The sequence below is a fragment of the Capricornis sumatraensis genome, chromosome X, assembly GCF_032405125.1.
Source record: "Capricornis sumatraensis isolate serow.1 chromosome X, serow.2, whole genome shotgun sequence".
NCBI lineage: Eukaryota > Metazoa > Chordata > Mammalia > Artiodactyla > Bovidae > Capricornis > Capricornis sumatraensis.
The window spans coordinates 97,473,736-97,488,251 of NC_091092.1; the positions used below are offsets into that span (position 1 = coordinate 97,473,736).

At 39.4% G+C, this 14,516-nt stretch overlaps 1 protein-coding gene across 1 annotated transcript; it reads left to right on the top strand.

Moving 5' to 3' along the window:
* The first annotated feature begins 553 nt into the window (after positions 1–553).
* Positions 554–2,962, top strand: LOC138071404 (zinc finger X-linked protein ZXDB-like). The gene has a single exon (XM_068962934.1). It carries the CDS (start codon positions 554–556, stop codon positions 2,960–2,962), a length of 2,409 nt encoding a protein of 802 aa, XP_068819035.1.
* The last annotated feature ends 11,554 nt before the right edge of the window (positions 2,963–14,516 follow it).

Genomic DNA, 14,516 nt, shown 5'->3' on the forward strand with positions numbered 1-14,516 from the left:
GAAGTTTCCAGGAAAAAATTTTAGAAGACATCCTCTTCCATAGTGTATTCTCTCAGGAATTTTCTGTCACCTATCAATCCAGCCAGCCAATACACAGTGTTTAACACATGGTAAGTGCTAACTGCCATGCTTAGCACTGGGAGGGATTGGGGTGTATGTGTTTATTTTGGTATATACCATGAGGTTCCGGTTTATGCTGCCATTTAGTAGATAGATGCGTAAGGTATTAATTCCAGTACTTTTTATTGAAGTGAACTGCCATTTCCTTTGTATCTTTGAAGACTTCCTTGATTTCCTACTAATATTAACAGTGGAACTTATTTACGTATACGAGATTCTGCCCCTGGGCGTTTTATTCTGTTCTAGAGACCCTGTACAAGAATATTTAAATCACGGTGGCGTTAAACACGTTTTAATATCTGATAGGGCCAGTTTCTGCGCAGTGCACATTTTTTTTTTTTTCTCTTTCAGGAACGTGTTCGGGCCCGCGGCAGGGGGCGGGATCGCGCCTCCTCCGCGGCTCTGGTTCCAGTGGAGCTTCACCGACGCAGAGATGGAAATCCCGAGGCTGCTCCCGGCTCGCGGGATACGACAAAGCGGCGGGGCTCGCAGCCCCGAGGGCGGCGGCCGGATCCGTGGAGGTCCTGACCTGCGGGCCAGTCAGGCTCCGGCGCGCCGCCTCCTGCTGCTCCGGGGCCCCCAAGATGGCGGGCCCGGGCGGCGGCGTGAGGAGGCCAGCACGGCTTCTTCGTGCCCAGGCCCGGGCCTGAGCCCGTTGGCGCTGAGGCCTGATCACGCTAGCGGCTGTGGCAGCGGCGGCGGGAGCGGCGGCGATGACTTCTTCCTGGTGCTGCTGGACCCGGTGGGTGGAGACGTAGAAACCGCGGGCGCTGGCCAGGCCACAGGGCCCGTGTGGAGGGAGGAGGCCGGGCTGGGCCCAAGGCTCCCGGGGGGCGAAAGCGGCGCGAACCCCGAGGGCCGCCCTCTGCTGGGCCCCAGCTGCCTGTCGGCTATCCCCGCCCCAGTCCCGGCCCTGGCCCCGATCCCCGCTCCAGGTCTGGGCCCTGCCACGGCCTTCGCAGGCACAGTCACCATTCACAACCAAAACCTGCTGTTGCGCTTGGAGAACGGCGTCCTCACTCTAGCCACGCCCCCACCGCAGCCTGGGGGTCTGATCGCCCCGCAAGCTGGGATCCCTCACGCCGCGCAGCCTGGAGACTGTCCCGAGCTGCCGCCTGACCTCCTGCTGGCAGAGCGGGCAGAACCTGCGCCTGCCCCAGCGCCCAAGGAGGAGGCGGAGGGCCCCGCGGCTGTTGAGAGCCCCCGCGGGCCGCTAGGCCCGGGCCAGGGCGTGTTGCTGTACCTGTGTCCTGAGGTGCAGTGCGGACAAACCTTCGCCAAGAAGCACCAGCTGAAGGTGCACCTGCTGACACACAGCAGCAGCCAGGGCCAGCGGCCCTTCAAGTGCCCCCTGGGTGGTTGCGGGTGGACCTTCACCACCTCCTACAAGCTCAAGAGGCATCTGCAGTCACACGACAAACTGAGGCCCTTTGGCTGCCCAGCAGAGGGCTGTGGCAAGAGCTTCACCACCGTGTATAACCTCAAAGCACACATGAAGGGCCATGAGCAGGAGAACTCATTCAAATGTGAGGTGTGTGAGGAGACCTTCCCCACGCAGGCGAAACTCAGTGCCCACCAGCGCAGTCACTTCGAGCCTGAGAGGCCCTACCAGTGTGCGTTTTCCAGCTGCAAGAAGACATTTATCACAGTGAGTGCCCTGTTTTCCCATAACCGCGCCCACTTCAGGGAACAGGAACTCTTTTCCTGTTCCTTTCCTGGCTGCAGTAAACAGTATGACAAGGCTTGTAGGCTGAAAATTCACCTTCGGAGCCACACTGGTGAGAGACCATTCCTTTGTGACTTTGAGGGCTGTGGCTGGAACTTCACTAGCATGTCCAAACTCCTAAGGCACAAACGGAAGCACGACGACGACCGGAGGTTCATGTGCCCGGTGGAAGGGTGTGGGAAATCTTTCACAAGGGCTGAACATCTGAAAGGCCACAGCATAACCCACCTGGGCACGAAGCCTTTTGTGTGCCCAGTGGAAGGTTGCTGTGCCAGGTTCTCTGCTCGCAGTAGTCTCTACATTCACTCCAAGAAACACTTGCAGGATGTGGACACTTGGAAAAGTCGATGCCCAGTCGCCACTTGTAATAAACTCTTCACATCCAAGCACAGCATGAAGACCCACATGGCCAAAAGGCACAACCTGCGCCAGGATCTCTTAGCTCAGCTGGAAGCTGCCAATTCTCTTACACCCAGCAGTGAACTTACCAGCCAGGGGCAGAGTGACCTCAGTGATGCTGAGCTTGTGTCTCTCTTGTCTGATGTGCCTGGTAATAGTTCTGCTGCAGTACTGGACACGGCATTGGTGAACTCTGGCATCTTGACTATTGACGTGGCTTCTGTGAACTCCACTCTGGCAGGAAACCTCCCTGCTAATAATAATAATTCCTTAGGGCAGGCAGTGGACCCTCAGGCCTTGATGGCCACCAGTGACCTTCCTCAAAGTTTGGATACCTCACTCTTCTTTGGAACGACAGCAGCAGGTTTTCAGCAGGGTCCCTTAGATATGGATGATGTCTCAAGTCTAAGTGCGGGGCCGTTGGCATCTCTGAGCTCTTTGGCTGTGAAAAACTCGAGTCAAGAGCCCCAGGCTTTGATCCCTAGCAGTAAGCTAACAGTAGACACAGATGCTCTGACTCCTTCAAGCACCCTTTGTGAAAACAGTGTCTCAGAACTACTGCCACCAACCAAAACGGAATGGAATGTACATCCTGACTCTGACTTCTTTGCACAGGAGGAAGAAACCCAGTTTGGATTCTCCAACCCAGCAGGAAACCATGGGTCTCAGAAAGAAACAGATCTTATCACAGTGACTGGCAGCTCATTTTTGGTATGAACTAAACTCTGTTCATTCCTTGCCACATGGCTTACTTTTATTGATGACACTCAGTTTTGGGAATATTCTGGACTGAATGCTTAAATACAGTCATTTCTTGTAGGTCTGAAGGAGAACAGAGCCCTGGGCTGCAAGTTTGGAGATTTAAATCCTGATCTTGAGTCTGGAACTTGCGGGTTGTGTGACCTTGAACAAGTCACTTATCCTATCTGAGCCTTAATTTCCTTATTTATGAGATGAGGTGGTTTGAATAGATTGTTTCTAAGGTCTTTTCAACTCTATGATTCCTTGATAATATGCTTCTTTCCTTGAGAAAAATTAGAACAATTTTTCAGTGATGTTGCATGTGCTTTTTTCAAACATGCATAATATACACATAATGAACATTCATATACATGACACCCAACTTCAGCTATTATCAATTCATGAATATTCTTGTTTATCTAATCTCCATTCATACCCTCTTCCAGTATTATTTTGGAATAAATACAAAGTATCACATAATTTCAACCATAAATATGCAATATATAGTTCTGAAAAGCATGGGCTCTTTTGGAAAAATCTTCAATTCCATTGTCATACTTAAAAGTTAGCAGTAATTCCTTGATACTGTCAACATTCCAATTTATAATTGTCTCATAAATGCTATTTGTTGTTAACATTTAAACAGTTGGAATCTGAGTAAGCCTCTTAAGTGTCTTTTTAATCTGTATATTACCCTGTTGTCTCTTTGCATTTAATTCACTGAAGAAAAGTTATTTCACATTTAGAGCTTACCACAATCTTAAGTCTTGGTGATTATATCCATGTGGTGTCACATTCCTCTACACTCTATTTCCTTAATTTGGTGTTTGGATCTAGAGACTTGGTCAGAATGCAGATATGATTTTTGGGCCATGAATGTTTCATGTGTTGTGTTCTTTTAGCATGTGGCACAAAATGTCTAGTTTTCTCTTGGATATTTGCAGCTGCTGGTGATCAATGCATTAATTCATAATTACCTTTGCTTCTGATATCATGATTTGTTCTTGTAGAGTTACTATTAGTGGAGGAATAAATGCTGCTGAAGGCATATATAAAAATTCATTAGAAATATATTCAATGACAAAATATTTTCTTGAAGATAGAACTAACAAGGAGAAAAAGGTAACAAAAAAATGTGTTGACTCTGCCCACCACTTATCTTCCTCGTCTCTTTTAATGATGAGAAGGTTTGTTTTTATAGAAATTGCCAGCCAGGACTTTGACATGAAACAGCATGTGCATGCTTAGTTACTCGTTCGTGTCCGACTCTGAGACCTCATGGACTGTAGCCTGCCAGTCTCTGTCCATGGGATTTTCCATGGCAAGAATACTGGATTGGGTAACCATTCTCTTCTCCAGGTTATCTTCCTGACCCCGGTCTCGAACCTGGGTCTCCTGTATTGCAGGCAGTTTCTTTACCGTCTGAGCCACTAGGGAAGCCTGACATGAAACAGACCCAGGGTCAAATTCATGTTGAATAAGTGGCCTTGAATAAATTAGTTTCACTAAGCTTCAGTTTCCTAGCTATCAAATGATCATAAATGCGCATACATAGCTAACACACCTGAGACTCTTAATCCTTTCCAGTTTTTAATAGGTAAGAAAAAAATATTACATCTTTGACTTATCTTGTTGAATTTATACAATCCTTTCATGCTTCAATCCTCCTTACTATAAAGAAGAAACTCGGATAATTTGATCCTGTTCCTGTCTAGACAATAAGGTTTGTGAGAGTTAGGGTGAAGCAGGATGGGGAAATCTCTTTATTCCTTCCACTGTATTATTTCCTCCCTGCCAGGAATTTCTGTGGCTAATGCCAGAAGTGGAAACATTACTCACAAGTGTATCTGTATCCCTATTCATTAGACCAATCTGTCACCATCTTTGTTCTCTTTCAGAATTAGACTTTGCTGTAACTGCAAAGTCACTTGTGCATGAAACTGATAATGGAGCAGAGAAAGATTCCTCCTCCCTGTGGTTTGGAGAGCTCATTGCATTTTTCCAGAGTTGAAAGAAAAGGTTAAAGCTGAATATTGTGTAAAATTTCTGTCTTACATGAGTATGGCATTTTTAATTTTGTGGAATATCTTCACAACTGTTGTTCAGAGCAGCCCTGTGTGGTGTTTTTGGCAAAGTCTGCTGTGACTCATGGCATTTTAGCAAATGCACATTCCAAATGGATTTTGGCTAGTGATTGACAGTTCTATATATAGCTTAAAACAAAGATGATAAATTCTTTTCACTTCTCCCTTCCCACTCATCCAACTTTCATGATTTATTACTGTGTCATAACTAGCTGCTGTTTTCCACTTTAATTGGTTTCTGTTACTTTCTGTTTACTTTCTCCCCCATCCTTGTATGTGCATTCCAGCCCCTGCCATGCCTTACTTTTTATTTTTTAATGGATAGATCTCTTCTTGCCACTATTCCTCAGATCTCCTCATAGACATTTTCTTCCACTGATAACATTTGCTGAGTGTACACTGCAGTTGTGTGTATAGTAAGAAGTTATTTTCTGAGCTTAAATAATCCTTTGTGTATATATATGACTCAGATGATATAAGACATTATTTTCTATATTGTGCAGACAAGAAATGGATTTCTGTTTCATTATTTCCATTTTTAAGAAGTTTTTGCCAAGGAGTTCAGTTAAAATTCTTTATTTGCTGTAGTGTACTAGCCCAGTAGTGTTTGCATGTGAATGTCTATGGATGACATTTATTGTAGCGCTTTGGAAGTGCACCAAAAAATTGTCACTTTGAAATGTTTATGTACTGTGTGTAAGGGGGTATACACACACATCCACATAAATATATTTTTAAAGTGGTTTTATTCATTTAGTGATAAAAAGTAGACATACTTTTGTAAATCAGAGAAGTGCTCAGAATTTCATTGTGTCTACTCAGTGTTTTCTCTCTTTGCTTTAGAAATATTTGTATTTATAAAGCACATTTAAAAATATTGTAATTCATTAAGGACTCTTAAATTGACCACTATATTGCATATCTGGCAGTTAACGTGCGTCGAGGATTGGAATGAACACACAAGTAGCAAACATCAAATAAATTACTTACACATGAAGATAATTTATACTGTGATTTCTTTTTCTGAATTCCTTAAACCAAGTTCCGTCCAATAAAAAAATCATTATACTTTTTCCTACTCATTGAATTTTCAAAGGACAGATGTTAACTTTTCTCATGGGTTCACAAGATTTCACTGAACAAATTCATTCAAATAATTCCCTTTCAACTCCATTTTCTAAAAAAAAAATGGTGGACCTTTTTATACTTTAAAGGTATGAAGTTAAATTTCTGTTGTTGATGGTTTAAAATTGCCATCACTCCTTTTAAATAACTGTACACGTTTTAATTTAATCCTATTTCCTTTCTGCTTCTCTTCCATTTGGTTTATTAAAAAAATCTTGCCAATTGGAAGCATAATAATATAATGGCTTAAAACAGGTTTATTTCCAGGTACTCTGTTGATCACTTTGATCATGTTAAAAATATATTGGCATTGGCATTTTTACCAAGTAATGTAATGAATATAACACAGTGCTGAATAGCAGGAGTTAATTATGAGTAAGTATGAAATTTATTTGTCTCTACATGTTCTTATCCAGGAGGCATATGAGAAGGCAATTTATTAACTGGAGGTACCACTGTATTTATTTCAAGTTAATAAATACTTATTAAGCAGCATTGTGCAAAATACAATGTAACATATTAAGGGTTCTATGAGAAGAGTAATATTCAACTCTCACGTTTACAAAGATTACAGTTGATGGGAGACAGAAAAAGATTAAATGGAGAAGAGAAACAGGAAAAGTTTAATTTGGTACCAAAATGACTGACAGGTGAAAAAAAAAAACGGTAAGAATAATGAGTTTATTCTGAACACAGATGAGAGACAGTGAATGTGTTTAAATACAGGAGTCAGATCATGAAAATGGTATCTTAGAGCGTTAATATAATGGAAGTGTACAATATGGATTAGATGGTGCATGTGTGCATGCTAGGTTGCTTTAGTCATGTCCAACTCTGTGTGACCCTATGATCTGGTGCCCACCAGGCTCCTGTGTCAATGGGGTTTTCCAGGTGAGAGTACTAGAGTGGGTTGCCATACCCTTCTCCAGGGCATCTTACTGACCCAGGGATCGAACCCACATCTCTTATGCCTCCTGCATTGGCAGGTAGGTTCTTTATCACTAGTGACACCTGGGAAGCCTGAATTAGATGGTAGAGACTGGAATAGAAAACCAGTGAGAAAGCTTTTGCAGCAGCGCAGGTGTTCTATGATGAAACATGAACCCTGGACTAAATGTTGTCAGTGGGAAATGACAAGAAGGAACAGATATTAGGGAGATAGCTATCATCATAGCAAATTAGAAATAACTCAACTTTCCTTGGGGACTGTAATAATCATTTTCACTTAACAGTGAAGTAAGAAAGTCTTTTTTGGAAATGAGTGTGTTAAGATGGTGTTTAGCTAAATGATAATTTTAAAATAATTGTTATTCCTGCATAAGCTATCCATATTGTGCTTTATCTGCTTTCTAAACAGCAACTGAGGGCCACTTCCTCTTTCTTAGTTCCCTCAGGCATTCTTAGACCTACCTATACAATTCTGATCCTTTTATTTCCCTTTCAGTTATGAGAGGCCTCTTCACCTTGTCTTGATTGAGACACTGAACAATGTGGTTACTAGTTTACGTGGCTATTGAGCACTTGAAATGGGCCTAGTGTGAATGTAAGACTGAATTTTTAATTTAATTTAAATTGAATCTGAAACAGTTGAAAATATTTTCTGTTTCAACTTTACTGTTTTAGTAGGATTAAATTTCACTTTAATTATTGAAACTTTAACATCCAAATTGAGATGTACTGTAAAATACAAACATAATTTTGAAGGCTTAGTACACAAAAACATTTCATAGTATTTTTTTTGATTATACATTGAATAATATTTGAATATTTTTCAATTTTACTGAGGTGTAATTGATACTAAAATGGTAAAATATTTAAAATGTACATTGTGGTTTGATATTTGTATACGTTGTAAGATGTTTTAACTAACTAGATCCTATTCCTAGGGTCTAGTTAGTTAATACATCCATCAAGTTACATATTTATTCATTTTTGAGTGGTGAGAATATTATATTTTAAATATATTTGCTTAAAGTAATATAACAGTAAAATTAATCCTAATCATTTTTTACTTTTAAAAATGTGGCTATGGAAAAATTTTAAATCATGCATTATAGTAATTAAAATGTTTTAAAAATTAAAAGCTACAGCTATTACTCTTATTAAGTTTCTATTGGAAAGCACCAATCTGGATGTAACATTACCTCTCCAGATTACTCTGCATCAAAATGAGTTATTCAGTCTCTGCTGTGCACTGAGTTATCTTTTCTACTACTGTGCTTAAGGTTTAGTAGTTATTCTATTATATATTTAGGGTAAAATGATTTAAGTATTATCACAGACTCTGCCACAATTTGGTGAATTGTTACTATGAATTTGAGCAATTCTTCATGAAAATTTTATTTACTGGGGTGAATTTTACCTACATTTGTCTCAGTTGGAGCAGGCCAGTAGTAGAATCATCAAAAGTTCAATATCACTGGATCTTTGTGAGATTGGCTTGTGGCTCCTTAGCCAGAGTTACATCTGTCACTAGAGAAAATTGAGAGGCAAGTGGTGGCATAAGAACATAGTCATGAGAACCCCTATCATAGTCTTTCCATTTTATAATTGCTTTATACGCTAAAAGAGATAACCTTAAAAAGAGTGGAAGAAAAACAGTGAAAAATTAAAGAAGGAGCATGAATTAGGAATTAGGCTGTATTTAATGGCAAATATGATTTACCTACATTGCCCTAGATTGTCAACTAAATTTCATTCTTTTTAATCACTGACATTTAAAACCACATAAAACCCTTTTGTCAGTTTTTCTAAAGAAAGAAGCCTAAGTATTTTAAAAGAAAGCATACAGTGATCTAAAAGCACCGACATTCTCTGACCCTTAATATAATCCTTTATACATATTAAAAAGCAGAGACATTACTTTGTCAACAAAGGTCTGTCTAGTCAAGGCTATGGTTTTTCCAGCGGTCATGTATGGATGTGAGAGTTGGACTGTGAAGAAGGCTGAGTGCCGAAGAATTGATGCTTTTGAACTGTGGTGCTGGAGAAGACCCTTGAGAGTCCCTTGGACTGCAAGGAGGTCCAACCAGTCCATCCTAAAGATCAGTCCTGGGTGTTCATTGGAAGGACTGATGCTGAAGCTGAAACTCCAATACTTTGGCCACCTCATGCGAAGAGTTGACTCACTGGAAAAGACCCTGGTGCTGGGAGGGATTGGGGGCAGGAGGAGAAGGGGACGACAGAGCATGAGATGGCTGGATGGCATCACCAACTCAATGGACATGAGTTTGAGTAGACTCCGGGAGTTGGTGATGGACAGGGAGGCCTGGCGTGCTGCAATTCATGGGGTCGCAATGAGTTGGACACGACTGAGCAATTGAACTCAACTGAACTGAACTGATACATATTTACCAAGGTGCATGCTAAGACACTTAAGTTGTGTCCGACTCTTTGTGACCCTATGAACTGTAGCCTGCTGGACTCCTCTATCCTTGGGATTCTACAGGCAGGAATACTGAAGGGTTGCCATGCCCTCCTCCAGGGAATCTTCTTGACCCAGGGTCTGAACCCATGTCTCCTGCAGATCCTGCATTGGAGGCAGATTCTTTACCACTGAGCCACCAGGGAAATCCATTTACCAAGGTACCAATCAGCAGTTATGTATTGAGTATGTAACATGTGAAGCACCCTGAGGTATTATACCTAAGTATGCTTCACTAATACATTAATAAATATTTTACCTCTTAAGTATCTCTTATATGACAACTATTGTCCTTATGTTCAAAGACATGATCTAGATGGGAAATTATTAAAATCAATAATAACGGAATTCTAAAAAGGTACCTTATAGATTTTACCAGAGTAAGATGTATCATTTTAAGTGGATGTACTAGAAGTGATTCTAGAGAATTTATACATTAAAAAAAAATATTTATTTTTAATTGAAGGATAATTGCTTTATAATACTGTGTTGATTTCTGCCATACATCAATGTGAATCAGCCATAGGTATACATATGTCCCCTCCTTGACTCCTTCCCACCTCCACCATCCCAACCCTCTAGGTTGTTACAGAGCCCTGGTTTAAGTTCCCTAAGTCATACAGAAAGTTCCCATTGGATATCTATTTTACATATGGTAGTGTATATGTTTCCATGTTAATCTCTCTGTTCACCCACTCTCCTTCCTGTCCCCATCTCCATGTCCATAAGTCTGTTTGCCATGTCTGCATCTCCATTGCTGCCCTGCAAATAGATTCATTGGTACAGTCTTTCTAGATTATATATATATATATATATATATATATATAATTGTATGATATTTGTTTTTCTGACTTACTTCAATCTTTATAACAGGCTCTAGGTTCATCCACCTTATTAGAACTGACTCAAATGCATTCTTTTTTAATAGCTGGGTAATATTCCATTGTGTACATGTAACACAGCTTCTTCATCTATTCAGTTCATCTTTCAGTGGACATCTAGGTTGCTTCCATGTCCTAGTTCTTGTACATAGTGCTGCAGTGAACACTGGGGTATGTGTATGTTTTTCAATTTTGATTTCCTCAGGGTATATGCCTAGTAGTGAGATTACTGGGTCATATGGTAGTTTTATTCCTAGTTATTTAAGGAATCTCCATACTGCCATCCATATTATTGGCTGTATTAATTTACATTCCCACCAACTGCAAGAGGGTTCCCTTTTCTCCATATCTTCTTTAGCATTTGTTTTTTGTGGATTTTTTGATGATGGTCATTCTGACCAGTGTGTGGTGGTATCTAATTGTAGTTTTGATTTGCATTTCTCTAATAATGAGTGATGTTGAGCATCTTTTCATATGATTACTAGTGATCTGTATGTCTTTGGAAAAATGTCTGTTTAGGTCTTTTGCCCACTTTTTGGGTTGTTTTTTCTGGTATTGAGTTGTAAGAGCCACTTATATATTTTGGAGATTAATTCTTTGTCAGTTATTTCATTTGCTATTATTTTCTTCCATTCTGAGAGTTTTCTTTTCACCTTTTTTATAGTTTCTTTTGCTTTGCCAAAACTTTTAGGTTAAATTAGGTCCCATTTGTTTATTTCAGTTTTTATTTTCATTATGCTAGGAGGTAGGTCATAGAGGATCTTGCTGTGATTTATGTCATACAGTGTTCTGCCTATGTTTTCCTCTAAGAGCTTTATAGTTTCTGGTCTTACATTTGGATCTTTCATCCATTTTGAATTTATCTTTGTGTATGGTATTAGAAACTATTTTAATTTCATTCTTTTATGTATAGTTGTCCAGTTCTCACACCACCACTTATTGAAGTGACTATCTTTCCCTGTTGTATATTCTTGCTTCCTTTGTCAAAGATAAGATGTCCATAGCTGTGTGTGTTTATCTCTGGGCTTTCTATCTTATTCCGTTGTTCTATATTTCTGGTTTTGTGCCAATATAATACTGTCTTGATGACTGTAACTTTGTAGTATAATCTGAAGTCAGGAAGGTTGATTCCTCCAGCTCTGTTTTTTCTTTCTCAAGATGGCTTTGGCTATCCAGGGTCCTTTGCATTTCATATGAATTGTAAAAGCTTTTGTTCTAGTTCTGTGAAAAATGCCATTGGCAATTTGATATGGATTTCATTAAATCTGTAGATTACATTTGGTAGTATAGTCATATTCACAGAATTGATTCTTACAATCCAGGAACATAGAATATGTCTCTGTTTGTCATCTTTGATTTCTTTCATCAGTGTCTTATAATTTTTTGTATACAGCTCTTTTGTTTTCTTAGGTAGGTTTATTCCTAGATACTTTATTCTTTTTGTTGCAATGGTAAATAAGATTGAATACTTAAGTTCTCTTTCTGATTTATCATTGTTAGTGTATAGGAACGAAACTGGTTTCTGTGTATTGATTTTGTGTCCTGAAACTGCTAAATTCACTGATTAGCTCTAGTAATTTTGTGATAGTATCTTCAGGATTTTCTATGTATAGTATCATGTAGTCTCCAAACAGTGAGAGTTTTACTTCTTTTCCATTCTGGATTCCCTTTATTTCTTTTTCTTCTCTGATTGCCATAGCTAGGACTTTCAAAACTATGTTGAACAACAGTAGTGAGAGTGGGCATCCTTCTTTTTTCCTGATTTTAGAAGGAATGTTATCAGTTTTTCACCACTGAGAAAATGTTTGCTGTGGGATTATTGTATATGGCCCTTATTATGTTGAGGTAGGTTCCTTCTATGGCCATTTTTTGAAGTTTTTATTATTAATAATGAGTGCTGAATTGTATTGAAAGATTTTTCTGCATGTATTGAGATTGTTGTTGTTAAGTCACTAAGTCATGTCCGACTTTCTGTGACCCCATGAAAGTCATGTCTGACTTTCTGTGACCCCATGAACTGCAGCATGCCAGGCTTCCTGTTCCTTCACTATCTCCCAGAGTTTGCTATAACTCATGTCCATTTAGTCTTCATATTGTTCTATCTTTTAATTAGTTAATATGGTGTATCACACTGATTGATTTGTGTATCCCTTGCATACCTGGGATAAATCCAACTTGATCATGGTGTATGATCTTTATAATGTGTGGTTGTATTCTTTTTGCTAGAATTTTGTTGAGGATTTTTGCATTTATGTTCTTCAGTGATTTTGGCCTGTAATTTTCTTTTTTTGTGGCATCTATGTTTGGTTTCTGTATCAGAATAATGGTCGTTTCATATAATGAGTTTGGGAGTTTCCTTCCTCTGCAATTTTCTGGAAGCATTTGAGCAGGATAAATGTTAGTTTTTTCCCTAAATTTTTAGTAAAATTCACCTGTGAAGTTATCTGGCCCTGGGCTTTTCTTTGTTGGAAGATTTTTTTATTTCAGTTTCAATTTCCATACTTGTGATTCATCTGTTCATATTTTCTATTTTTTCCTGGTTCCATTTTGGAAGTTTATACTTTTCTAAGAATTTGTCCATTTCTTCCAAGTCGTCCATTTTATTGGGATATAGTTGCTCATAGTAGTCTCTTATGATCCTTTGTATTTCTCCATTATCTTTTGTAACTTCTTTTTCATTTCTAATTTTATTGATTTGAGTCTTCTCCCTTGTTTCCTTGATGAGTCCGGTTAACAGTTTGTCGATTTTGTTTATCTTTTCAAAGAACTAGCTTTTAGTTTTAGTGATCCTTGCTACAGTCTCCATTTCTTTCATTTATTTTTTCTCTGATCTTTATGATTATTTTTTACTAACTTTGGGGTTTTTGTTGTGGTTGTTGTTGGTTTGTTTTTCTATTTCTAGTTGCTTTAGCTATAAGATTAGGTTGTTTATTTGATATTTCTCTTTTTTCTTCAGGTAGGCTTGAATTGCTATAAACGTCCCTCTTGGCACTGCTTTTACCATAGGTTTTGAGTTGTGTTTTCATTGTCACTTTTTTCCAGGCATATTTTGATTTCCTTTTTTATTTCTTCTGTGATCTGTTGTTTATTCAGAAGTTTATTGGTTAGCCTCCATCTGTTTTTCTTTTTCATACTTTTTTTTCCCTGTAGTTGATATATAGTCTTAGAGTGTTGTGATCAGAAAAGATGCTTGAAATGATTTCAATTTTTTAAATTTTACCAAGGCTTGATTTGTGGCCCAGGATGTGACCTATCCTGGAGAATGTTCCATGTGTACTTGAGAAAAAAGTGAAATCTATTATCTTAGTGTGAAGTGCAATATAGATATAAATTAGGTCCAACTAGTCCAATGTATCATTTAAAGCTTGTGTTTTCTTACTAATTTCCTTCTGGATGATCTGTCCATTGGTGTGAGTGGGATATTAAAGTCTAACACTACTAATGTGTTACTGTCAATTTTCCCTTTGATATTCATTAAATTAAATTATCAGGGCTTCCCTGATAGCTCAGTTGGTAAAGAATCTGCCTGAACTGCAAGAGACCTTGGTTTGATTCCTAGGTCAGGAATATCCACTGGAGAAGGGATAGACTACCCAGTCAAGTATTCTTGGGCTTCCCTTGTGGCTCAGCTGGTAAAGAATCCGCCTACAATGCAGGATACCTGGGTTCGATCCCTGGGTTGGGACAATGCCCTGGAGAAAGGAAAGGCTACCCACTCCAGTATTCTGGCCTGGAGAATTCCATGGACTGTATAGTTTATAGGGTTGCAAAGAGTCAGACATGACTGAGCGACTTGCACACTTTCACATTGAGGTGCTCCTATGTTGGGTGCATATATATTTATAATTGTTTTGTCTTTTTCTAGGAGTCACCCCTTGATGATTATGTAGTGGCCTTCTTTGTCTCTTGTAATGGTCTTTAAATTCAGTTTTATCTGTTATGAGTATTGCTGTTCCTGCTTTCTTTTGATCTCCGTTTTCAGTGAGTACCTTTCTCCAACCCTTCACTTTCAGTCC